Source organism: Carassius auratus, chromosome 29 (assembly GCF_003368295.1).
Source record: "Carassius auratus strain Wakin chromosome 29, ASM336829v1, whole genome shotgun sequence".
NCBI classification, from domain to species: domain Eukaryota; kingdom Metazoa; phylum Chordata; class Actinopteri; order Cypriniformes; family Cyprinidae; genus Carassius; species Carassius auratus.
In genome coordinates, this window is record NC_039271.1 from 16,635,711 (window position 1) to 16,663,661 (window position 27,951).

At 38.1% G+C, this 27,951-nt stretch overlaps 1 protein-coding gene across 1 annotated transcript in view; it reads right to left on the bottom strand.

Moving 5' to 3' along the window:
* Positions 1–27,951, bottom strand: part of LOC113048230 (CUGBP Elav-like family member 2) — a 137,897-nt gene that overhangs the window by 96,058 nt on the left and 13,888 nt on the right. Inside the window, exon 2 of the mRNA XM_026209890.1 lies at positions 9,999–10,034. Within this exon, the coding sequence (XP_026065675.1) occupies positions 9,999–10,034 (36 nt within the window). The remainder of the gene's footprint in view (positions 1–9,998; positions 10,035–27,951) is intronic.

Here is a 27,951-nt window from a genome sequence, read left to right on the forward strand (position 1 = left end):
AGAGGCCTGATTCTGGAGTTCTGTCTCCTCAATTATTTCCTCAACACACACATACACACAGCGAAAGCCATTTGTCCCAACTATTTATATGGAAAATGTTGTTTTTTCTCCCTCTACACTGTATTCAGGTCCATATTTGAACTCTGTTTGTGTAAGTGTGTATGCATGTGTTTGTGTTTGCTTCCAAAGTGAAATAAGGACTATTGTGCTTCTGGGTGTAAGAATGTCTGTGTAGACACTTCAAAGCTAGCATACTCTCTCTAAGAATGACAGGAAAACAGAAGGTAGAGAATCTGTTTATTAGGATGCTAACGAGAGGGAGAGAGACGGCTTTTTCTTATTCTTTCTGGGTATTTTTGGCTTCTGAGAAGCATCAAAATACTCTAAATATATCCTTCTCTCTGTGCATTTCAAAATGCATCAGAAGACGATTCATATTACTCAGATAATTCTCTATATATTGAGTGCTGTTTTCAGGTTAACAATTGTGATGTCACAACCATATGAAGAGAACCTTGCTAAGCAAGCTAGTTATTTTCAATTAAACTGTCATTTATAGCTATAGTAGCTACCTGAATTAAGCAAGTCTACCATACTTGGAGAATGCTAGCAATTAGCATTCCCATTCATCTCAACAGCACATGAGCATGCAAATTTATGAATATTCAACCCTTGGACAAGCGTGCTTGTGGCAAAATTTTAGCAAAATGATAATACACTGCTTATTGCATAGTTCATGACACTCAGTCCAGTGAATGGCACCAATAGACAGATGAATGTGAAGATAGGGATATTTTATCACCTTTTTAGGCTCCAGTAGTTTGTGAATTTCTCAATATCAATAATTTTTGCAGCTTAGTTTCCCTAAATGGGTGAAATGAGGTGGCAATTTACATTGTGGACATGCTTTGCATGTGTGTTCAGTTTTAAAGGTCGGAAAGTGGAATTCATCCACACACACACACATGAACACATGCATGACAATGATGGCGGAGGCCAGAGGCTCAACTCTAAGAGAGATTGCACATTTCTTTCACCCGTACCTCACAAACGAACGAGTGATTCTCTCTCTTCAGTTTGAAGGAAGCATTCCTCTGGCTATGAGGCTGTCATCCTGCCATTCATGTCTGGACTAGTTCATCTGCTCTGTGTGTGTCTGGGAAGCACTAAAATAGCTCAAATTCTACTATACTCTGCTCTATTTTTGGGATCAACCACCCAGAATACACTTGAACATTGTGTGTGTTTTAATATGCAATCACTCTAGGGATTGTGTACCTATATGCTATGAAAGTGTGTGTCTGTGTGCATGTGAGAGAGGTTAATGGCTTAGTCCATAACTGGTCAAATCCAATAGGCGTGTTTGACGACTGATGGACCTGTCTGGACAGAGTGTGTGTGTGCGTGTGTGTGTGGAATTTCTAGGCAGAATGATCCAAGCGAGAGACATGTTCCTCCATCGGCTTTCTGAACTGACAACATTTTGCACTCACATTCATTGTGACACTGCATCCTCTTCCAGAAACATCTTACATAACATGGGCACACACAAACTCCCTCCCCCGTTTTATACACACCATCCAACAGTAAATGCTAAATGACTAAAATGAGTCAAAGATTCTACAGGTTATGACACTGCAACAGGAAGCTTCATTAAAAAGCTTATATTGTGATGTTGATTTAATATTAAGCTCAAAACGTAGTTAATGGAATGACAATTCATTATTTACTTTCATGTCATTCCAAGTTAAATAACATCACGCGATTCTCGAGTCTCATTTGAGCTGGCAGTCCAAACATGATGTGTCAAGACTTTGAGTGCCATCGGTCACGTCTAGTGACGACTGTAACTGATGTTATTATGGTAAACAAAAACGTTTTGTTTTTTTAAGTAAAACAAAAGTAAATAAAAATAAAATAACAATAAAACAAAGCAACAAATAAAATAAAAATAAATAAAAAGACAATGAAAGAGTAACATAATTGGGGACAGCTAAAAATAAAGTATAAATTTTTAAGACAAAAAAAATAAAACTAAATAAAACAAAACAAATACTTTACTAACATTTCTAGCTAAACAAAACAAAAAGAAATTGAAAGAAAAGATTATAACAATAAATAAATACATAAATACATAAAACAAGATGTAAATAATAATAATAAAACGTAAATCAAATCTATTCAAATTAAAATTTCAAAACAAAACAAAGAACTAATTTCCACTAGCAAATTTTGCATTTAATTCAACATCTTACTTGCTTCTTTATTATCGTGAATATTACTAGCAAGTACTGCTGAAAATAGTTTTCAAAGTAAATCCTTCACCAATATTACTATTTCTATTTCTATTACTAATTTTACTATTATTATTATTATTATTACTAATGTATTTGTAGATTTTGATACATTATATATTGTAAAAGTTAAAACCTATGCCACAGAACAAATACAAATGTACCAATATGACAGTGAGGAAATACTGACTGAATTTTCTTTTTTGGCTGAACCATGCAATGTAAATTTAAACGTGAAATGACTGCAATATACTGAGCACATGCTTTGTCCGAGTTGCCTCTCATCTTCCTGTAAAACACATAAGCCTTGCTTTTCTCCATAAATATACTCAAATGAAGTGAAATAGCAGTCTCTTTTCTCTCTGTATGTGACAGGCCACTCTGTGCTGTCTAACTGATTTAGCTATTAAGGTCTGAGTCACCGTACGCATACACATCCACACAAGTCACATCTCCAGTATCCTCCTCTCAGATCTCATAAATATTAATCCCCTGTGAGCTCATTAGCATAGCAGCGCTGAGCTGCACCGCCATCTAGTGAGACACTTCTTCTCATGAATATTCAGAGTGAGGGGGGGCCCAGCGGTCATTAGTGTTGAAAAATCGGAGACAATAACCCAATCAGGAGTGAGGGACGGGACTTTGTGTGCGAATGTGTAATTAAGCAGAGCATTCAGACTCGTTCATGGTATTTCTGATTAGAAGCCTTCGTTTATTCGAGAAAAGTGTCTGAACTGGGCTAGATGAACAACAAATGCAAATATTTTAGTGAAATGCACAACAGTACACAATGAATGAATGCAAATATGAGGCTGTTCCACTGTGAGGGTATTAGTGACGTGACGCAGTGTTCGTTTAAAAGTATTATGCTTTATAGATGCCGGTATTAAAGGCTTAAGACAGTAAGATGTTCTCCTTGTAGGTGGGATGTGATGTTTTTGGATTTCCTGTATTATGCATTTAAATTTACATTGTGTATTGGGTTTTTTTATGTAATGTTCCAACGGCTGTTGGGGGCCACTAGCGTTTTTGTGTGCGTACGTAATGTCAGACAGCTGTTTCTCGATCCAGAACATCTGTGAGGTATTAGGATTGTGAGCAACAGTAGGGCAGCACTCCAAGGTCTCACGCCTCATATCACTCAGCCTACACCAGGCCTCACCGTGGAGCTCGTCCAGGTGCCTCCCTCTAAAAACGGTGACGGGGTGCTGTGGTGCAGCTCATTCAGAGGGCTGCCTAACGAACCTTTCACAAGGCCTCACCTCGGGTGGTTCATTCAGATGACTACAAATGCTATTCAGTGAAAAACAAACACTAGCCGGCTATTGTAAAATGTGAAATTGTTACTGTGGAATACCAATGGTTATGAAGACACAAGTCAAGAAACAATCTGGCTCAGCAATTCATGTAGAATTGGTAACTGCTTAGCCATGTTTATTTACTATATATTTAGATTTACACAATATTATATATATATATATATATATATATATATATATATATATATATATATATATATATATATATATATATATATATATATTTTTTTTTTTTTTTACAAATGACTATATTATTGTATATTTGTTTGGCATTTCATTTATTGTCGGTCTACACCCTTTAAATTCACTTACTGAAATCACAACAGCAGTAGTATGGTGTAACATTTATTTGAAACGCATGTATTTGGTACTTGCTACATTATATCTTTACTTTTTCCTTTCATTATTGTCATGAACATTTGAAAACTAGGCTCGGATGTTTCTCTACATTGCTTTTTCCATGCCGGACTATAAATCACACTTTTTTACATAATTTTGCTGGTCCTGCTACTTATAGTCAGGTGCAACTTACCAAGAACCAAGAGAAAACATTACCGTCTACAGCCGCGAGAGGGCGCTCTATGCTGCTCAGTGCTCCTGTAGTCTACACTGAGCAGCATATAGCACCCTCTTGCGGCTGTAGACGGTAATATTTTCTCTTGGTTCTTGGTTCTCAATAAATGCAACTTAAGCCGCATTTCCACCGCAGGAACTTTACCCAGGAACTAGGGACTTTGGCCTGGTACACCGCAGGAACCAGGAACTAAATAAAGTTCCGGGTAAAAAAATGCCCCTCAGAAAGTCCCTGCTGGCGAGGTAGTACTTTTTTAAAGTTCAGGAACTTTCGGGGGTGGGACTTTGGCGCTAAACATTCTGATTGGTTGAGTTCACGCAGCATTGGTTGAGTTCAACCACCATTTATTCGGATCAACATTTTCAAAATATTACTATTATTGTGTCATGAAATGTAATTTTAAAAGTATTTCAGGCGAGAATGTAGTTGTTTAAAATTCAAATCTGATGTTTATTTATATAGACAGCGCCTATTTAAAAATGTGTTTCGCCGATCTCTGAGACGGTGAACTCCACGTGATCAGCGGGAGCTCAGTCCTCATGTATCCGCAGAGAGCAGCCTCATCTCGGATAGACCTTCTGATATGTGCCGCTGGCTCTGATGTCTCTTTAGTGGTTAAACATAAAATATAATTCAGCTGCGGGGTAAATCTAACAGGTTTTCTCTGGTCTGTATTCAATTTATCTATATGTTAAAATGAAAATAAAAAAGGCAAATTTATATAATATTTCGTTTCATTGTAATGTCTGTATATAACGTTACACATATCCCTGAACTAAGTACATTTCTGCAGCTGTTATTTTGTTTTAATGAAAACGAAAGGAGGCAGTGGTATTTAATATCCTATTTCGTGTTAATTTATATATACTGAGGGGAAAATTGCTTTAGCCAAAGCCATCTGAGTTCACGCAGCATTGGTTGAGTTCAACCACCATTTATTTGGATCATTTTCAAATATTACTGTTATTGTGTCATGAAATGTAATTTTAAAAGTATTTCAGGCGAGAATGTAGTTGTTTAAAACTCAAATCTGTTGTTTATTTATAAAGACAGCGCCTATTTAAAAAATGTGTTTCGCCGATCTCTGCGACGGTGAGCTCCACTCGATCAGCGGGAGTTCAGTCCTCATGTATCCACAGAGAGCAGCCTCTCCTGGGATAGACCTTCTGATGTCTTCCGCTGGCTCTGATGTGTCTTTAGTGGTTAAACATAAAATATAATTCAGCTGCGGGGTAAATCTAACAGGTTTTCTCTGGTCTGTATTCAATTTATCTATATGTTAAAATGAAAATAAAAAAGGCAAATTTATCTAATATTTCGTTTCATTGTAAAGGCTGCATATACACATATCTCTGAACTAAGTACATTTCTGCAGCTGTTATTATGTTTAAATGAAAACCAAAGGAGGCAGTGGTATTTGATACCATGTAGTTACGCTGCTGTTTATAGATTTACCAGACTTGCGTAGTTGCAGACATCACACTCCCCAGTCGAATGCACAAAGTCTGAACTAACTACCGATGATGCACGTCCAAAATCAGCGTACTTTTTTTTTTTTTTTTTTTTTATCAGCGGTACTTTGTATTGAGAAACGTGCGCGGACCTACGTCACCAGTCATTTGCCTAATCTTCCCGGTACTTTACACCGCGGTGGAAACGCAGAAAGCAACAGGTCTGGGGGGAAAAAGTTCCTGGGAAAAAAAGTTCCTGGTAAAAATGTTCCGGGTAATTTCGGTGGAAACGCGGCATTATAGTCCAGTGCAACTTATATATGTTTTTTTTTCCTCGTCATGACGTATTTTTGGACAGATGCGACTTATACTTCGGTGTGACTTATAGTCCGAAAAATACGGTAACTCCAGGTCATCGACACCAAGCTTCGTTGCCATTTATTTCTAGGAATTAAATGCTTTTTCTGAATCTTTAAAGTCTCTCCGCCAGCAATCGTACAGGTGCGGATATTTGTGCAACTCAGCTATTCAACACTCCAGTGTATTCAGGAGATGTTGTTCTATGGTCGGACTTCCATGGAATGAGAAACGAAATGGGGAAAAAAAATTGCAGTGAGGGGTAGACAAGCAATCCATTTAATAAGCTGTACTGTCTTAATACTCAACGTTTTTGGTCCACTGAATTATATTTGAAAAAAAAAAAACGAACGAACGATGCCAAGGTAAACGACAGAATGACAGTGCGTCTATCTATTTTCATCCGCATCAAATTAAGCCTGACTGAGGCCATCAGTCTACTCAGTACAATTTACTTTCAGTGATCTGTTACAATGTGATTTTTTTTAAAGGTTCTCAGAAGAGCGGTCTAATAATCAATCTACAGAAAAAAAGGACAAGAGAGAAAACAGGCTTATTGACATTCACAGAACACATCAACACAAGGGACGAACCTGAATACTTTTCATAAACGTTAAAGGTTTATACGTGTAATACCAAGGGACTTTTTCATAATGTTTCTTTCTCTCGCTCTTTTCCCTTCCTCTCTCAGAGTGGATTATAAATAGTGTTGATTGACAGGTCTGGTTGGATGGTAATTAGAGCGGTTGCTGGGGTGAAGGGGGCGGGTCAGTCTCCGTGGTGATAATGAGGCCGGGTCCCACACGGCCGCCATGACGGTTCGGTAACCGCTCTCTTGCACTGCCATCCCGGCTCCCATAATTATCGGTTGTTTTCTCTATGAGAACATAATCGCCACCGAGAGATGCAATTAGCTGACAACCGATTCCACCACCCCCACTTCATCTCGGCCCCCCACTGTTGTTAAAACCCCCGGTACCGGAAAAAAGGGAGTGAAAAAAGAGAAGAAGTGGTTTTGATGCAGCTTGCTATGAGGCAGTCAGTCATTCGGCATGAGGAAATCAGTGACTACACAGAGGAGCTAATTACACAGTTACACGTTCTTTTATGCCATCCTTTCTTCCACTTCCTTTCTTTTTGTTATGGCATGGATGTTGAAAAAAAAAAACATTTAAAGACAGATTAGAGGATCTCTGCATCTAAGCTGACAACTGTATTAGCCCACAGGACAGACTAAAAACTTTTTCGAATCTTATTGATAATAGAGATAATTAAACTTTATATTTATTTATTTTAATATTTATCATATAATAATATGTTTCAATTATAGCCATTTATAAAGCATTATTTTATTTTATTTTTCTACAGTGGATTTCAACAATAACTAAATATAATAATAAATATATTAATATTCATAATTGTGATATTATACATTGTAATAATACATAATACATTTTATAGTAACTTTGTTTTCTTTATTCAACATGCAACTTTATTCAATATATAATATTTAGACTCCAGATATGAAGCACTATTATTTTTTTCTATTTGTATTTTTTTATCTAAATATAATATTAAATATATTAATATTAATAATTAGAAGTCTCCATTTGTGTATGTTTGTGTGTGTGTGTGTGTGTGTGTACACACACACACACACACACACAAATGGAGAATTCTACCTCAAGTCTCTCAAGACTAGTATGGCACTGCGCCATGGGAATTTAAGTCATTGTCTTTCTTTTTCAGCACCAATTCACCTCCTTTATATGTAAATGAGGCTTATTATAGATTGCACCTTGTTCTCAAAGTCTGCACAGTAAAATTTTCCTCTGGGAGGAATTTTCCCCTTAGGCCCGAAACATACTTTACACACATACGTGAACATAAACGTGTCTAATTACGCAAGTTCGAATGAGTGTTATTCATAACCCGACGCAGGAATGCACTGCATTCTCAGCTTTACCACAAGGGGTGCTACAGCATATGTATTTACTTTAAGTTTGCTCTTTCAGGTCAACTGCCGTCTGAGATTCTGAGGCAGTACAGGATTAAAATAACGCAATAACATATTCGCCCAAGCTTCGCATCTGCATTACCATACTTTCATGAAGTATTTTCTCTGGTTGTACAATTACACACAAACAAAAGTATTTTTTTCACCTAATAATTCTCGCTAATACCCCAATAACAAACCCCTTTCCACTGCTCTCTATCTCTAGTTCATTTCCTCTCGCTCCTGAGGTGTTTTGTTATTCTTGTGAATTTCACTCGTGTTCTTTTGCACTTAGTATGCACAAAGTCACAGTAAAATTGCTGTGAACACACACAATCAGATGCACACAACTTTTGGAGTGCAAATGAACGCTGAGGTAATTCTGGGTGTGGTGCACAAGAAGCTGGGGGATTTGATCAACAATATTACAATTTTTGGCTGATTAAAGCCATATGTGCACTGGAAGAACATATGATGTCCATTACATCAATGTGTTCCTGAAAATAACAGATCTTGATGATCAATCTCCTTTTAATAAACCACACACACACACACACACAATTTTCTAGGAGCCATGCATAACTGTTAAGTGGGGTTGCCAATGGAGTCAAGACAGACAGCATATTTTATTTTGACACTAATGCAAACATTTATATGAGGGCTGTACTTATAGAGATAGTTCACCCAAAAAAAGGAAGTTCAGTTATCACCCTCAAGCTGTTCGGAACTTTATTTTCCAGCCTTTAGACATAAAAGAAGATATTCTGAACAATGTTGGTAACCGAACATTTTATTTTTAATTTTTTTTTTGGTAAAATTCAATGGCTACCATCAACTTTGGTTACCAACATTTCTTCAAAATATCTCTTTTTGATTCCAACTTCTGTGTTCAGCAGAAGAAAGAATTTCATACAGATTTGGAACAACATGAGGATGTGTAAATGATGACAGAATTTTCATTTCTGGATGAAATATCCCTTTAACTTCTAGCCAGTTGTTGACTTTTGAGAAAAAAATTTCCTTTATATTTAGTACTTTGTCATGTCATATTCATTCATTTTACTGTAACGTCCACAGCATTTTCCCAGGGTGACATATTTTTTCCTTTTCGCGAGTGCCCTTGAAAACTCGCAGGCTGTCTGTCAATCAGCCGGTTGCCGGCGGTAACCCACAGTGCACCGCTGTAACGACAGAGAGGGTGGCGAACTCTTGCAGTGGCTTTGAGTTTCTGTGTGCTGCCCTGAGGAAGAAAGCTCCTCTCCAGATGAGACGTGACAATTTATTCTTAACAGAATTCCCGATGAAAAATAGGTGTAGCTATTTCAGGATCAGCAGTTTATCAAAAAACTCTCAGCCGCTCTCTCTCACTCTTTCGATGTGTCGTCTCATTGCCGTGGGGCTGGGTTTAATGGCCCTCAGTCACAGATCTTTACCAGCCTCAACTCTGCACCCTTGACTCTCTGAGAACACCTTTTCCTCTTTTATTTCTCTCCCTCTCCTTTCCCTGTCATCTTGCTCTCCTCTCGTAATCAAAAATGGAACCTCATAATGATTTGAATTTGATTGATTTGCTAAGCTAACAACATGATACTCGAATGAGCATAAAAACTCTGAAAATATTCAAATTTTAGGCAAAATGGCCCATTTATAATTAGATGTAACTTTACTGATACGTTTCCAGTGTGGAACAACATTATCTGTCATGTATTTGAGTTTATTGCAGTGCATTCTGGGATTGTCTTCTCTATGAAAGGATTGAAATTTTTCACCAAACTCATGGAATGGAAGTCAGAAGTAAACCTAAGATGGCTTAAATATTGTCTAGGCTGGCAGTTCACCAAGGTTTTAAAGGTGCGCAAACTAGCGATCAAACCATGGTCTCAGTTAAAACAATAGAGACGTGTGTGAAACAGAAAAATTTGTATAGCAGTCAACACACTACTTCAATAGCCAGAACTCAGTAGAAATAATTGCCAAAGAAAGAAAAACAGAGAGAGACAGTCTTACCTCTGTATAGTTCCAGTCAGATCACTTGCGTCCTGCCTGTGAGAAACAAAAGAGACAATTCATTAGCTCAGTTAAAGTTACATACACAACCATTTTTGTTTAGTATTGTACAATTACATTTATGCATTTGGCAGTTCAAATCAGCTCACTGCATTCAAGGTATTCTTTTGACATTTTCTGGGAATTGAACCCATGACCTTTATGTTATCTAATGTCATATTCTGTCATTTGAGCTACAATAAAACTTCCAAATTTCACTTAAACTCGTGCACATGGCTATAAATAAATTAAAATAAAATAAAATAATTTGGTCTATAGACCAAATTGTAGCAATTTATCATTATATTTAATGAAAAACAGAAGACATTTCTGTTAATAATTATGATATTCTGTGCAAATATTATTTATAGGATTGATACTTGATACAACATCAATATGATACAAGGAAACTACTGATATTGCATCTATCCGTATCTTTAATTGTGATCAAATATGCACAGGTGCATGTGTGTATATGCTTGTGTATCTCCTTGGTTTGTGATAGTACAGCTGTCATGAGAATGTATGTGTGTGATAGTATTCAAGTGTATGTGTTTATTTCTGTAGGGGGCTTTCATGCATGGCTTTGGCTGCAGGTGCATTCAACGTCTGTAAGATAACATTTACTTCACTGCTGTCTATATTACACACACACACACACACACATTACACCCCCATCTATCCGTCTTTCTCTCACCCGTCCAATCATCCACACCCTCTCTCTCTTTCCCATCTTTCTATTCTCCTGTCATTTCAGAACATTCGGCTTTTGGGAAAACATGAATGCTGAATGTACGAGGCGAGAGGTGCCTGTACTAATGTCTCTCGCTCTCTCTCTCTCTCTCTCTCTCTCTGTGAGGAGAAGCAGATGGACATATGGAACGTCACAAGCCACTGAGCCCAAGAGAAGTGGAGATGAAAAAATGGATAGAAAGACACAGAGGAGGGATGGTACATTGTGAGCACCTCTTTCAGCCTCCTCTTGACATATTTCACGAAAAAAAAAAACAAACAAAAAAAACCCCTCAAATTCATCCCCGCTGACGATTACAAATGGCTAATACAGCACTTCATTAGCAACCGGTTCCTCTATGAATCATAATTTACATATTACGCTGACAGAGGCAAATGGTTCTACACTTTAAGTATACAGATATATCCTTCATTTGATTTCCAGGAAATATAAGAATGGGTTCAAATGGTAAATGGAAGAATACTTCCTGAACATAAAAAAAAGAAAGATAAAAAAAAAAAAACATTACAATAATAAAAATTCCATAAATTAATGAGCATTTTAATACTTAAATAACAATGAAAATAATGGGAATAAATAAACTGAAATAAAAAAGTAATAAAAAATAAATAAATAGTAAAAATAAAAACCCAGTACCATTTAAATGAAAAAAATAAAATAAATAAATAAATAAACCTGGTGTGAAAAGGCAGATTTTCTGTATTCAAAGAGCAAATCAATTGCGGCCAATTCTCCACGGCTAATTTCGGCCCTCGTACAACATGGCTCCTGAGCTCAGGTGATCAAAATTAACTCCCCACTCTTGCTACCACCAAACAGCCCTTTTTTTTCTTTTTTGGGGGGCTTTTTTAATCCCTCCATTTCTCCTACCGCTGAGCTCCTGCTGTGTATATGTGTGTGTACGAAGAAAGAGACTGTGCTTCCCACCTCATGTTAATAAATTGGCAGACAATGGGAAGGAGGTGTGCGGTCATGAATCTGAAAGCTTCCGGTGAAACGGGCAGTGTTTGATAACAGCTGCCATCAGTTCTGTCGAATAACAGGACGCCTGCTATGCACTTATTAATGGTGAATTATTCTTTTATTTCCGGCCCAAATGAGAGGGATGCAGAGGGCTAGCATATGCCGGCTCTGGTGATCAGAGCAAAGGTGGGCTGGAGGTTACTTTCCATTTCAAAGAGCCAAACAGTGAGAGGTCTGTCCACGGTTTCTGCTGTATATACCTTAGCATTGAGCCTGACTGGGATGAATTATGCAAGGCCTTAACCCAGATGAGTTTGCACACACAAACATCTTTCTTTCTATCTTATATTGCCCCCTCAAACACATGCATACACGTAAAAGGTGATGAGAAACTCGTCATTCACGAGTCATATTAAAGATTTGTTAAAAATGAACAAATCATTCAGGAATGAGCCATCACTAGAAGGCTTCTGTTCCACTCTGAACTGACATCTATTTTCATGATTTTATTTTATGGGGCCTTTCTGTCCTGTATTATAAATTTACAGTATACAGTAACAGGAAATTACTTGGTAGAGATAAATAGGATCAAAAAATGCAACAGGCTGGACATAAGCCTGCATTAGCCACCAGAGCACCAAGGCTGAATGTGTTATAAAAGTGCAGACTGCACCAACAGATGTGGCGATTCAGTGCTATATTAGTTGATATAAAATTATATAAAATATTATTTTTTTTTTCTTTATTGGAGAAAATATCAGTATATTTAAAATTTCTGGTCTAATTATATGGGTCTCCTTTTGCCTGAATTACTGCAGCAATGCGGCGTGGCATGGAGTCGATCAGTCTGTGGCACTGCTCAGGTGTTATGAGAGCCCAGGTTGCTCTGATAGTGGCCTTCAGCTCTTCTGCATTATTGGGTCTGGCATATCGCATCTTCCTCTTCACAATACCCCATAGGTTAAGGTCAGGAGCAAAATTGACTTTCATCAGAGGACATAACTTTGGACCACTCAGCAGCAGTCCAGTCCTTTTTGAAGCGAGACGCTTCTGACGCTGTTTGTTGTTCAAAAGTGCCTTGACACAAGGAATGCGACAGCTGAAACCCATGTCTTGCATCTGTGCGTAGTGGTTTTTGAAGTTTCACTTTTTGAATGGAATTAGTGAAATAAATTTTAATACATTTTAAAAACTTTTTGATGATATTCTAATTATATGACCAGCACCTTTACATGGTAGAAAAAAAGTACATTTTTACTGCTTAACTTTTGTAATAGCTCTCTTGTTGAAACTGATACCTTAAAAAGCTCTCTACTCAAAAGCTCCAGCTCACTAGGTTTTGTAATAGAACTTATAGCCAGAAACAAAATTATGCTCACTGTTCAGCAGAAATGAGGGGGTCCATGCAGAACTTCTACCTAAACAATAGAATAAATACAATAAACCTTACAATTTGGTATCTAGATTGTGAAATACTTGTCTGAAAACACTTTGCTCCTTTAATATTCCGCTAGTTTCCAACAGCAAATCACCTTATTAAAAAAAATGGAAGGTGGTAGATGGAAATGAAACATCTCCCCTCCTTCTCTGTCTCTATCTATCATTTTTTTCTTTCTAACTGTGCAGTTTCCATCTCCTCTCATCTGTAATCATTATCTCTTTTTCTCCAACAGCCCACCATCTGTGTGTAAGCGTCTCTTTTTCACTCATTCTGCGCTTTACTTCTCTACATATCCGTCTCTCACACTAACACACTCATATCCTTGCTTGAGAAATTCATCGTGTTTTTGAGTGATAATTCTCTAGTTTAGACAGATGGAGCATTCCAGATTAGACTACAACAGACAGCAGTCACTAAAATTCTGTCTTCCCAGAATAAGATAATTTTTTCTAGATAAAGAGAATTTCTTTTTTAAATGTCAATGTTTTTGTAACACTGTGTGCTAAACAGACGTTGTTTCCAGTTTCCACTGAAAAGTAATTTGCACACAAATATGACATCCAATCAGAATGCATTTAATGTTTCAGATATGTAAGGTTTTGGACCACTGATATTTTGATGTGGGCGGGGCTACATTGCATAATGCAAGAAAAAAAATCACTTCATGAATGAAAAAATGTCCTGAAACCTGCTGCAAACTCATTTTTATGAGAAACACCATGTCTAGGGTACATAGTATGTACACCACATCTACACTAAACACATGAGAAAGTAAAGTGTAAAAGTTCCAAATCTATTTGTACCATTGTCGGAAGTAGCGCAAGTACATTGATTATATCAGAAATATATTGCGGCATCAGTTTACTGTGGGTGTCTTGTCATATTGCAACCAGTGTAGACACTATCATTGATCAGAACAGGTTCTCATTGGTTTTCTTGTGATTTTCTTACATTTTCCAGTGTAAGCGATCACTCATCACTTAATTATGCAAGATACAGTTACACCCTTTTTGAATATGAATATTTAATATACAATTATGTAGAGCACAATGAGATTTGCAAGTGGACGGGGGAAACCAGAATGATGCAGTAAAAATGGAAAACATTAATCACATATTTACATGATAAAAAAATTATGTTAAAATAACTAAAGATAAAGTTGTTTCGTTTTTTTTTTTTTTTTTTATAAGCCATAATTGCACACCTTGCAGTTGTGTTTCTGAACACATCAATGACGTACAAATCAATCTTGTTCACTTCCACTGACTTACACATTTTTCATTCACTGAAGTCAGCAAAATCATTTATGTGCAGAGAGTGAAGGAGCATTTTGTTGGACCTTCTGAACCATCCATTTTCACTTCACTTTGAGTCTCTGAATGTTCGTGAAAGTACTGAAATGAATGTCCAAGCTTTATGGTTAGTGGACAAATGGAATGGACAGGGACAATGGTTTCCAAACCTGGTCCTGGTGAACCCCCAACAATGCAAGTTTTTGAAGTCTCTCTAATCTGACATACACATACAGTACACACACACACACACACACACACACGGTGCATTCCAAATAGGATATATCGCCCTCCAAGGGCACTTTGGAGTGAACAATTATGGACGCCATAGTGAAGGGTTGTTCCAAACCGAAGTGCTCAAAACTGGACACTTCAAATGGCCCTTCGGAATGAAGGATTTTGAAGGGTACAACTGATGGACACTTTCGGGCTCCCATGATCCTTTGCACAAATTCTCTGCATGATGACAGCGCCTACTTGTGGGCATGTGATGAACTTCCTTCAACCTTTTGTAAACCCTTTGAAGGGATCATGGCATAGGGATGAGCCCTTCCGAATGCAATGCAGGGATATTTCAGGTCTTGGGAGTCTTTACTAATGAGATGATGGGTTGAATCAGGTGTGTTTGACATCTAAAATGTGCAGTGTTGGGGGTTCTCCAGGATCAGGATTGGGAACTACTCAACTGGGACATCTCTTTTGGGAACTAAACGCAGGAACATGGCAACTCCAATTGGAGCAAACTGAACGAACCTGGACATCTTGTTGGTGAACTTGAAGACTGCTTAAACACTGTTCTGGGGTCTTTGAAGTGTGTTTTGTGTTCAGTCGAGCCTCAGGTTGTTATGTCTGTCTGATTTAAGTTAGGTAGACCGAAGCTGATACTCTTTCTGGGTGAATGACACTCAAGAGAGACTCGTTTAACCTCTTGGGAGGAAGGAAGTCATTGACCCACGACTTTACCTTCATCTCTTCTGACAGGATTTAAACTCTGTCTCTCCCAATAAGTTCTCCCAATATTTCATACTCAAAATACAACGAGACGTTGCATATATTTGAATGAGACTAAAATCTTTTACCCTGTTTGTATCACTCTGGCTTCTGACATTAGAGATCCCTTGTTTGAATGAGTGCAGAATCATTTTTTTCTACCCAGACTCGCTTGCTGGAAGTGATTGGAATGGGTCCAATTAGGGTGGTGAAAATGGAAATTTACACATGATAACCGTAAAAGAGACAAAAGAAATCTACCATATAATCAGCCACTCTGAAGGCTTTGGTATAATATGATGACTGTTTCGCTGTTCCGATTACGCAGACATTTAAGACAGCATCGTCCATCACTGCCAAGAGACTAAACCCCTATTCTTTTCCCATGCTTTACTCATTTTATTTGTTTGTCTGAGAGTGGGCAAGAAAAAAAAAAAAAGAAAGAAAGGGGACAGACAACAAACGTGTCTAGGAAGTTCAATGCTAGGCTTCATTTGACAAGAATCGCTCAAAGGGTAAATTTACTGTTCTAAGCCTAGACCCTATCCATCTAACACACATCAGAGTTATACAGCGGGTTACATAACCTTAAGCAACAGATTAGACGACACCATTCATAAATCATCCACACCCTTCCTTTTCTCATAAGCTCCATTACCCACAAGCCCTCACAGATCTCGATTTATGAGCCATTATGTGCTATTAAAATCTGTTGCTAAAAATCCATAAACAAATGCAGTAAGTGTACCACCTACAAATGAAGACGTACACCTTATAAAGAACTGTAAGAGAAATAACACACTCTCTCTCTCTCACACACACGCTAAAGAACAGTCGTCTCAGCTGATTTATGAGCCTGGCATACATAAATTCAAACTGTCCCAGGACACATGGCTAATGAGAAACTGGCTACAATATCAGTTCATCTCTCCAGAGAGAGAAAGAGAGAGACAGACCCACATACCAACCTAATTTTGATTATGATATTTAAATTAAAGGTGCTAGCCCATGCAACAGATGGTTTCACAATGCTAGGAAATTGTAGGTGGTTGCCAGGGTGTTGCTATGCATTAGCTAAGGTGTTCTGAGTGATTTTTAGCATGTTGCTATGTGGAGTGTTATAGGTGATCGCCCTGATTTTGTTATTTGGTTGCTACAGAGTGTCATTGTCCTGGGGTTTTCTGCGGTTGTCTGGTTTTCTGAGTAGTTTATAGTGTGATGCCATGTGGTTCCAAAAGTATTCTGACTGGTTGCTAAAGTATTTTAAGGTAATTGTTTGTCTGTTCTGAGCAGCTGTCGGTGTGTTCTGAGTGGGATTTAGTTCATTAGTTGCTGGGGTGTTTTTAAGTGGTTGCTAGGCTAGTGCTGTTAAGTGGTGTCTGGGTTTCTGAGACATTGGGCTTCAAGTGATTGCTAAATCATTCCTAGGTGGTTACTAATGTGTTCTGGTTTTAGTACATTGCTAAGCAGTTGCTGAAGTAGTCAGGCTGTAGTATTCTTGCTAGGGTTCTTGGTTGGCTGTTCTGAGTAGTGGTTGCAGTTGCTACCATGTTTCTAGGTGAATAATAGAGTATTCTACTCTCTAGAGAATTGCTAAATTGTTTTAAGGTGTTGTTTGGCTGTTCCACGTAGCTGTTGGGTGTCCTGATTTGTTTTTAGGGCATTGGGTACTAGTGTGTTTTAAGTTCTTTTAGATTGTTGCTACGTGGTGCCTGGAGAGTTCTGATTTGTTGCTAGGGAGTTGCAAGGTGGTTCCCAAGTAACATGCTGTTGTGCCCCTAAAGGTACAATTTTTGCACTTTTTTTTCTGAGAGTGTAGGGTGTTTAATGTAGTTGCTCCATTTTTTTGTGCATTAATATGCAGCCTCTAGTGTGTTTCTAAGTGGTTGCTAGAGTGTTCTGACATTTGTGTCTACACACGTCCTAGTGAGTAATAAAAAATGTATTTTGTTTAGTTGGTGGAAGTAGTGCAACAGCACAGAGCGGGGAACAGGGAATCGGTTTACTGTCAGTTCGGCTGGTTGCTTGGGTAACTCTGATTAGTTTCTTGGGTGTTCAGGTAGTTGCTCAGATGTTTTGTATGATGGTTGTTTGTTGGTTATATACAAGACAATATCAAAAGAGCCACCCCAAAAGTCCCTATGAAGTTTTTAGGAATTTTTGTCTGTTTCACTTGCCAAATATAAATAGGATCGCTGCAAAAATTATTGCACACCTTTCTAAAAGCTGCATGATTTAAGGCATCATTCATGTCTAGGTGTCTAGGTTATGCAGCAAATTAGGGTTACGAGTTTATTCAAGCAGTGTTGAGGGAACACAGTACGCATTCTTACATTCAAAGTAGCTAGACACAACACAGCACAATGGAAAAGAATTCAGGGGGCTCGAGATGAAAGTTGACATGGCATATTAAAACCACAGTAGTCATGGTGCAAGACACAGTGTGGTGCGTCGCAAGGTTCTGAGACGCCTGTCTAGCGCATGCTTCCTCAGATCAACAATTAAAATATAGCACAGAAGGACCACAAGAACCTACCCTGTGTGAAAGGCCCCTAACAGAGCATTGGATGACAGGAAATGGGTTCGCCATACAGTGCAGAACTGTGTGTGTCTGAATGTGTTGCTTGGTAGACAGATGTGCCCCAGCAGCTGTTCTAGATGCTTTGGCACAAACACACACACACACAACAGTGTATCACCTGATGGCACAAAGCTGGTATTCTACCAAACACTGCTCCTGCCAAAAAGAGTCTCTGCCAAATAATGACCTGGCAGAATAACATACCAATTCTTATGCTGCTGTGGAAAAACACGTAAAACATATGTACAGACCCACCATATGCAATACATCTTGTTTTGACCTCTTTTTTCTGACTATCAATGACAGTGAGTTGAGCAGCCTCGAGTGTCTACCCTAGATGAAGTGTGTGTGTGTGTGTGTGTGTGTGTGTGTGTGTGTGTGTGTACTTATAAAGAAGCTGAGCCTTTGGGAGCTGCCGTTAGCTTAGCACAGTTTGAGTACTACATTTACTGTCCTAATTCTCCTCGAATGTATGCACTAGCCACCAACAGTACAACTCAATAAATCTGATTACTCGAAGCTCGTTCTTTCATTGCCCAAGAAATTTCACAGAGCATAGTTATGTTCAATTAAGTATAAACTTAGTATCTCATAAAATTCCCCATGAGAATGATTGGTATAGTTAACCTAGTGAAAATCTATATTTGTTGCTAATAATCTTAATAGATATTTTTGTAAAATAAAGCAAAATTTTTTTTTTTTATATTTTTAATGAGAATATTAAACCTTTTATTTTTTACAATCACAAATTTAAACCATTTACAGTTTGTAGCATACAGTTAGCATACAATTTGTACAATTGAGAATTTCTGTTCATAACATTAAAGGCCAAAGGAAATGCAGTCAATTTGTGGGCTGGATTTAATGATTTAATATCTTATTATGGGAAGTACATGGGGGATATATTGTAGACCCAATGTGGGACCCTTAGACACATGGGCGATTATGGAGATCTTTTTTGCCAATAAAAATTCAAAGCAAAAAAGTCTCAATTTGCTCTCATTGCTGACTAGTAGAATGAAATGAGAGGTAGTTAAATTTGAGATTTTTCACTATGTATGTGCGTGAGAACATTGTATAAGAAAGATTCATCCATACTGGAAATAAAGCACTTGAGCAATACGAGTTTGTTGAAATGGACGAGAACACACACACACACACACACATATACACACATACTCCACAGCTGTGCGGTGTAACAGGAGAGCTGTGGAACGAAAGGAGAGGAGGTCCACAGACATGCCAAGATTTCATTAACTGCCACAGTGGTCTGTATTCAGTCATGCTGGTGCTGTAAAGTCCTGCTTCAGTTTTCACCTCTAAATGCGACAAGTTCAACAAACTGTTCTCACAACTTATTAACATCACATATTTGCGATAGGACGTATTTAGTGACTCAGACTTTATAAATTGTTTATTTAGTGGTCTAACAGATTTGGTCCGTCTACCTAATTTTCATTATTAACCAATAATACCATATACTGTATAGCTAACATGTTTGCAACCGGTCAATTCGTAAAGTAGTTTATGTCCTGTTGAATATTCTCATTCATTTTGATTGCGAACGATGTTTACACACTCAGGCCTTATTTAAAGAGACAAAGACTTATTGTAAAGGGATAGTTGCAAATAAAAAATAAAAAAAAAATTAATCTTTCCTTTAATGTCACTGTAATGCTGTTTGCCAAAACATCACAAAACTATCTGGTAGCAGCTTAACATCGTTGAGGACACTGTATATATAATAATAATTATAAAAGCATCATCCCTAACACACACACATATATGAATGCAAACTTATTCTCCCAGTTTGACTGATGTGTCATGTAATTGAAGAAAATGACTAGTGGTTATAATTAGAAACAATCAAGTCCTAATGGTTCCCACTCCACCAGAGTCAAACCCTTGCACTTCTGCCCTTTCTACACATCACCTCGTTTACTAATTTAGTCTACTTTCCTTTCATTTTCTCCAGTTAACACTCGTTTCGAACCTCTTTTTCCCATACCACACCAAAACCCTAAAACATGGATGGAAATGTTGTGATTAGGTTATTAGGACGTTTCTGTGGCTTACATAAACAGCTCATTACTCATAACCATTTTCTTTCCATGCTCTTGTCAACCTGACTGTATTCTATATTTAGTGTTTCTCTTAAAAGCTAAAAAAAAAAAAAAAAAAAATATATATATATATATATATATATATATATATATATATATATATATATATATATATATATATATATATATATATACAATATATTGTGTTAATGCAGTCTTCATAAGATCTCGCTGGTTCATGGGGTGACACACGGCCACCTTGGTAACCGTTTTGTCATCTCTCTGGATGAGCGCATAAATGAGCATGATTGTAAATGTCAGAGGTGTCCCACTGGGATGAAATGTCAGTGTTAATCCCATTTAATAAATTCGTGCCATGCGTTAATCTCACATTACCACTTAATCTGGCCCTCGTATTGACGGCATAATCCCGGCCCACTCCACCGGGGACCAGGGCGATGAACGTGTGGTCGTTCTGCGAGGCGTCATTAAAGCAAGAATGGAAGATAACGGGCTTGTAAAGAGATGTCAATGAGGTTGGCGGCGAAAAGATATGATCATAACCGCTTGAGATCCAGGTCGGCACACCATCAATCATGCTGATGAAAAGCCGGCTAACACCACAGACGGCCAAGTGTATTATCAGCATGCACGGAAGGACTGCTCTCTCTCTCTCTCTCTCTCTCTCTCACACACACACACACACACACACACAGATTTAAGTGCTCACACAGTATCTCTATTCCAAAACTTAGTGCACTTTCTAACTAGATAGGCATCATAGTTTGTTCTGAAAGTTTGTCAACTATGTTTTCTTGTGTCTGTTTAAAAATTCAGTATGCTAACATATATATAAAAATAATTTTAAGTAGAATACAATTTTTAATTAGAGATTTTCTAACTTTTATCCAAATGTCTTGAGTCTAAAGTTCCTAAAAACAAAACTAAATAGCACACTTAAGTGAAGGTGTAAAAATGAAATAAAACCTAATTTTAGACATTAGTATTGTGTTGTTAGCTTAGGAACATGCTAACACCAACCAAATCTGTCACTTATGAGGTTCCATTTAGATTAGCATGCTAAATTAGAAGGTAACTATGTAGACAGCAGATACTGAGGCAGCTCTCTAGGGTTTGCAACAGAGCTAGTGATTTTGGCTTGAATCTGCTAGCATGGCACCATCCTCATCTGCTAATAGTGCACCATGCCAACTTTCCCAGCCATTCTGGTTAAAGAAATAACAACAAAATGTACAATAATAATAATTAAAATAATAATATAATCCTATTTATTACCAACTCCTGTATTGCCAATTAAATCGCAGAGAACTCAGCAAGACTCTCAAATATGTGTTGGCGTCCATGGTTTTGTTTGGCAGAAGCCACAGGCATCTATAAACTACCTGCACAATTTTAATGGTATTTTAATGAGGATGGAATTGACAACGGAGTGCGTTTAAAGAAGAGAAAAGATGTAAAAACGGCACTGACTGACTTTTCTGGCAAGACACAGGAAAAACCTGCTGGCGACGGGACAAAACACACTTTTAATCCCGCGAGAGGTGAGAACAAATCAATATCAATTAAGGTGGAGGAGCAGACAAAATGGACATCTTGCTTTGTTTTAACTAATTAAGTCTGCTGAGAATCCACCAACCGCCCGTAGCAACCAGGAAAACATAGAAACACACACTCGGACATGAGAGCAATAATCCAAGTAAACATACAGATCTGTGATAAATAGTCCACATGGAGCGGCCCGAAATGGGACACCAATGCACAAGTAAACAAACTTTCACGTGTCACACACACATACACTCCCTGCAGCAGGGCTGAGCATATACATCATTAATGATGATTTTGATGCAAGTCTGTAATAAAATAAAGTTATGCTGCTAACACACACACACAGCACGGAGTTTTACACATCCATCAGTGCTGCCGGGTGATATCTCCTCATCTGCATACTATGCAGGCTGAATGACAAACGAGAAGAGGAAGATGAGAGAAAGCAGGAGAAATAAGTATGAATAACAAGGAAGAATCGGCAAGCATAAAACTGGCTCCATCCGAAACTTTACACGGCCCTTCCATACACACAAACACACACACTCAAAGTCTTTATGGGAACCAGACGCATGTTTTCGGCGACACGCCAAAGAGCCGTTACGATCGGTGCAAGGGCTGTTAGCACAATGAAGTCAAACCAGCACATAGCATGATGACGTCCAGACCAGTTTTTTTTCTCTTTTACAGATGTCTCTCTCAAAATATATACATTTTTTTCCTTTAGAAATTGGAGGGGGGAAAATATGACCCAGATTTGTTTTTGTGAGATTCATACTACCAGCAAAGGATTTAGAACAAGGGTCACCTGAAAAACAGAAAACATATTGGTACTCATACGCTATCCACCAGACCACATTTACATCAAAATCACACACACACACGGTCTGACCAGAATTACGGCAACTAGAACTGAAGATATCTGCGCTCTTCAGGTGGAGATGCCTTTGGATAAGCACGATCACACACGCAAACACACGTGCAGGAATGCTCACCCTTGGGAAAGTTTACATCGTGGTTCAATGGATTTTGGCACAACAACTCTAGATATCACTAACAACGTGTGTAGCCGCGTCTTATCACAGCTTATCTCAGGTCTACAGACAACACTTACTTCCCTTTACCATTGCTGACACTTCTTTAACACTCACGCTGATCTGGGGTCAGATTTTCTACATCAGCAGTGATCTGTATTGTAAAGTATTCATGAGAAAACTGATCCAAACACCACGGTTCACCCCACAGGCAAAGAGGAACCTCGGTACAGGTGCACTGTATCTGTAAATATAAATTGTCCTACTTACTGTAGTGGTAAATCTAGACTAGGCAAACCTGAAAATTGGCTTACTTAATTGTTTACTTGAATATAACAAAATATACAGCTAGATCTGTCAATCAGTATTTCAATTTAGATGTATAATCATTTTTATTATTTAACTTAACAATGCCTCTATACCCCTAAAACCATTTTTTTTTTTTTATAATAAGCCTCATGTAATACATAGCAGAGATTGCTGTACTACCTAGCAAGCACCCAGTCTTAGTAAACGATAGGAACAGGTGCTGCCGTCATGCCTTTCTGCACATTTTTTAATTAAGCAAAATGATTGCGAAATGCAAATTAATTCGAACGTACAGTTGTGGTTTATTCATGTCCTTGGTTTTTGAACTGCTAATTTTCAATTTGAGTGGGATGTGTATTGGACCGTAGACTTTGGTCAAGTGGCCTAGGGTTAAAACAAACCACAGTGCAAAATAAAGCAAGTGACATTTTTAAGCCATTGGAAAAGCAAATCTATAAGCTCCGAAAGTTCAGATTTTACTATGTGCCTATTAAGTTGGTCTTTAAGTGAACCTATAATGCCACAACTTAATGTTTAAAAGACGGAAGAGTTTTTAATAGCTTGGAAAAATGTCAGCATGCTCCAGTAAATTGACTGAACAATGCGAGTTGGACTCATCGCCATGGATTTGCTAAGCAGCTGGGAGGTCTTACAGAGGTGTTTGTGTGTCTCTTGTGTGTGTACTATTGTGGATTTGATATGTGTGTGTGTGTGTGTGTTGTAGAGTGCTGTAGTAATAACTCCCAGTGGGAGCAGATTTCTATCAGGTCGTTGTGGTGACAGCATTGGGAGAGAAAGAGGTGACGGCTGTCCTCTCCTGCACTGGACAGTAATTGGCCATCCATATTGAGCTTCATCTCAAACACACACAAAGACGTCATATCCTATCAGTATCGCTACATATATTTGCCATCACCCTGTTCCCCCAAGATCCATAATATAAGTGATGACACATGCGTGCATGTGTGCCCGCTGGTACCTTGCACTGACACACAAAATAAACAGGCAAAGCATCATCATCTGAATAACAGGTGGAGATTGGAGACGACAGGCGGATGACAGAGTGAAAGATGGTTGGTGGAAAAATAAAGGTGAGATTACACATAGGTTTAGCCTTCTAGCCTTTCTGTGGTGTGTTCACCTAAAAAAATAAATAAAAAAATAACAGGATTAACAGCTACGGGATGTTATTTCTCTTCCACCAGTAGCAGATAACAGAGCTGCAAAAATAATGACCGTTTTAAACATGTTTCTAACATGCACCCCTTCTGTCACTGTTCAAACAATTCCCGGAGAAAGATATTCATTGGTATTCCCATACATGTCAAAGGTAGCCGCTCAGTTATGGCTTTATCCCTCCAGATATACAAAACCTGCTTTACCAAGCAGAACATCCCAAGTTCCTGCATCAATGACATTTGGAGAAACAGTCCTAACCCTATTCCAAACAATTACTATCAACTACCCCTAAAATCTGATGAAAATGATAGATTGATTACAATACAGTTCAAGGCCCAACTCCAGCCCCAAGTATAGCTAACCCTATCACAGGGGTGACCAATCCTGCTCCTGAAGGGTAAATTTTTACCATACCATACCTTTTCCATGAAAAAAAAAAAAAAAACGACATGGAACTACTTGGAGTAGACGATGACAGACTTTTCTGAATCATTCCTTTGAGGCAGTTAGCCAGTAGGGGAAACAGACAAGGATACTCAGAGGAATGCAAAACATCAGAGAGAAAGGTAACGGAACCTAGGCAGCAAGGAAACTGGTAACACGTCGTTGGGCTGAACAAAATCAGGGCAAGAGCACCAGGAAGGAGTGAAAAAAAAAATTCAATATATTTTTAATCTCGCGGATGTAATGTGATTGCACAGCTGCCGTAGGCTGCAGATTTCATAAGCCAGATCACATTTCAGACAGATGGGGTCGGGGTGCTTGCATTCAGGCCGATCTGCATGGCTCTGGGAGAAGTTAATGAAGGAGACAGAAACACAATGCCCTGTAATGACTTTAATGCCTTAACCCAGGGATTCCTTCGCTGGCTCTTGGGGGCCCAGAAGGACCAAATCATGTTAGTGTAAACCATCGATTGCTCTTTTCTCTTGTCAGGGTGAGTCTGAAGACCAAAGGATGAAGAAAGAGTGTTAAATATTCATCAGGTTTCATTATTTTATTGGTTTCTGTTGTGTGGGTTCGCACACGTTTTCTTCAGGTTCGTTTTAGCTTTTCATTTGTCCGCCTGACCTAATGCCCTGCTCCTCTCCCTGTCTTGTTGTTTTCACTATACTTTTCTGATAATTAACCAACGCTGCTGAAAATACCAAATGCCAATATAACTTGAGATGGTTAAGATAGTTTTTAGGATATGGTAGATGGATGGTAGTTTGCTTGTCCACATATCCACCAGCTAGAGCTCCAGTTGGTACCCCACCTAAAACAACTAAGACCAGCTACAAACCAAATAAAACATCAAACCATATATGCAAAAATTGACCATGTTTTTATTGCATGATTACTTTTATCGTAAAAAACCAATTGGTTCGATCAAAATGTAATAAATTGTTCTTCCTCTAAAACAACTTTAACCTTCAAGGTCTTCAAGTTTGGCTTCATTCTTGCTTACAACGTCCACATTTTAATGGTCCAATGAATTAAATCCCTGTTGAATATTATGTTTCACATGAAAATATACTGTACAACATTATGGTAAAATCACTTTTCAGTTGGCTTATTCTGGATTTTCCAGTTGGGAAACCTACACTTCCATGTTCTCATGAATCAGCAAAAAGACAGACTACGTCCAAAACACAGCAGTTTTCATTCTAATTATAATAAATCTCATAATACCCAACTGAACTGCAAATAAAGCAAATTCAGTGTTGTCTACAGAATGTTAAAACAAGTTTCTCTCAGTGTATGAAGTTGGATGATTTCTAAATCAAGTTAGCAGGCTAAGCTCCCAGGATGGTGACCAGAAATGATGTCGTCCCCCCTGACAGTGTAACCATGTGTTGCCATGGAAGTGGCAATGTTGAAGATCAAGAGAATAAAGACCTGATTTTTCTTCCAGAGCTTTGTTCTCAGTTGAGAGGAACATATGTATGTTTGAGTGTGTAGATGCATGTGGTATTTTGCTCACACTGGTATGAACATGAAGTAATAATCATACTACGGCAACTTTTTATGTAATGACTATGATTTTGTTTCTTATTTTAGTGTTTCTTATAATAACATACACATTTAACAGTGTATCCACAAAAAAATGTGGTAATGCCACATTAATTTGAGAACTATAATGATGGTGACACCAAAAAAACATGTTGTTTCAGACTCATATATATACACACAACAAAGGCTGTGCATATGTAATGATCTTGGCAATGGTGTTATTAAGTCGACTGGAGTGACGACACTTAGCTCTGAGCATGTGCTGCCCAGTGTTTTTGTTATTACTATGACAACAAAAAGAGGAAATCTGGAAAAAGTGGTCCCCCATCTCATGCTACAGACATGGAGTCACAAACATCCCCTCACATACACCCACGCACACATGCCTCTGTCAAGATCAGGTGACCAGGAGGGCTGAATTCTGTCAGAGAAAATTTACCATGGTGTTAAACTCCAGCTGCGTTGTAGCTATCTGCTTTCCTCTCTGATAGAGTTTGAAAGCCCTAAACTCATGACACACTCATAAATTTCCTCAGACTTGTTTAAACCCGCTTTCACCCACACACTCACCCACAATCCCCCTGTGCGGCGATAAATACTATGTTATATCAGCCGCCAAGTGCTCTGACAAAAATATATTATTTATATATTGCTGAAACAGTATTGTATTCCAGATAAATAAGCCCTTCTCTTAAAAGCACACAGTTGTTCCAACAGTAATAACACACACACACACACACTTTCTCTAGAAAGTTGTGATGGTTTTTATAAGGCACATAGGGGCCATCCTTGTAAAAATGCCTCCAGCTGTGAGTTCTTCTATAGTATGTTTGGATATATGAGCAGGGTGTGTTTATGTATAAGCATATTAGCAGAATACTTATTTGTACATAAGTTTGCTTAATTTCGTATTTTCCTTCTTTACAATAATTTCCCTTAAAAAGTAGTACGGTATTACCTTTTTTTTTGTTTGTTTTTTTTTTTTGGGGGGGGGGGGTACTTCATATACATTTATTTACACAGTAGTGCAAGTAATTTTCAATAACGTTAGGGTATTACCATGGTACATTGTACATACCATGGTACATTTTCAAAATACTAGGTTATTTGCACTGCCAAAAATTCCTCTTAAATTTAATTAACATTTCTTTATTTCTAATTTAGAACCTACACGTATTAGTAATAAGACTATGCATGAACTTCCAGGTCTCTGAAGATCCATTAGGTGCTTGAACACATCCATAAAGTGAAGTGATAGGATGGATTGCAGCATCAGTGGTTTTAAAGGTCACATAAGACCAGATTGAAACCAAACGTTACAGCATCCCTGTGTAACTTACGCACAGACACATATTCACATGGACAGAACATGATTTGTGTCAGTATGTGTTATAACAAATGTTTATCCACGTCTGTGTGTCCAACGTGTTGGAGAACATGTGTACGCATGTATGAAACAACTACATGATCATGCAGGAATGCTTCTCACTGTAGACAAAGAATGTCTAATGGTAGTTCGGCGTATGCGTATGTTTATGTGAGACATTCTGAAATAGCTTCGTAATGAGCTATTCATGAGGCTGAGTTTCCTTTTGACAATAAGCATAAAAGCTAGTCTACTTTGCAGATTCCTCTGGTCAAGATCCGCCCACTTAGACAGGAAGCGGCTATCTGACTGACACGTAAAATGACCAACCACAGCTTGTTTCGTTTCTACGTGCCATTTACGGTCCAGTTTCCCTGAAAT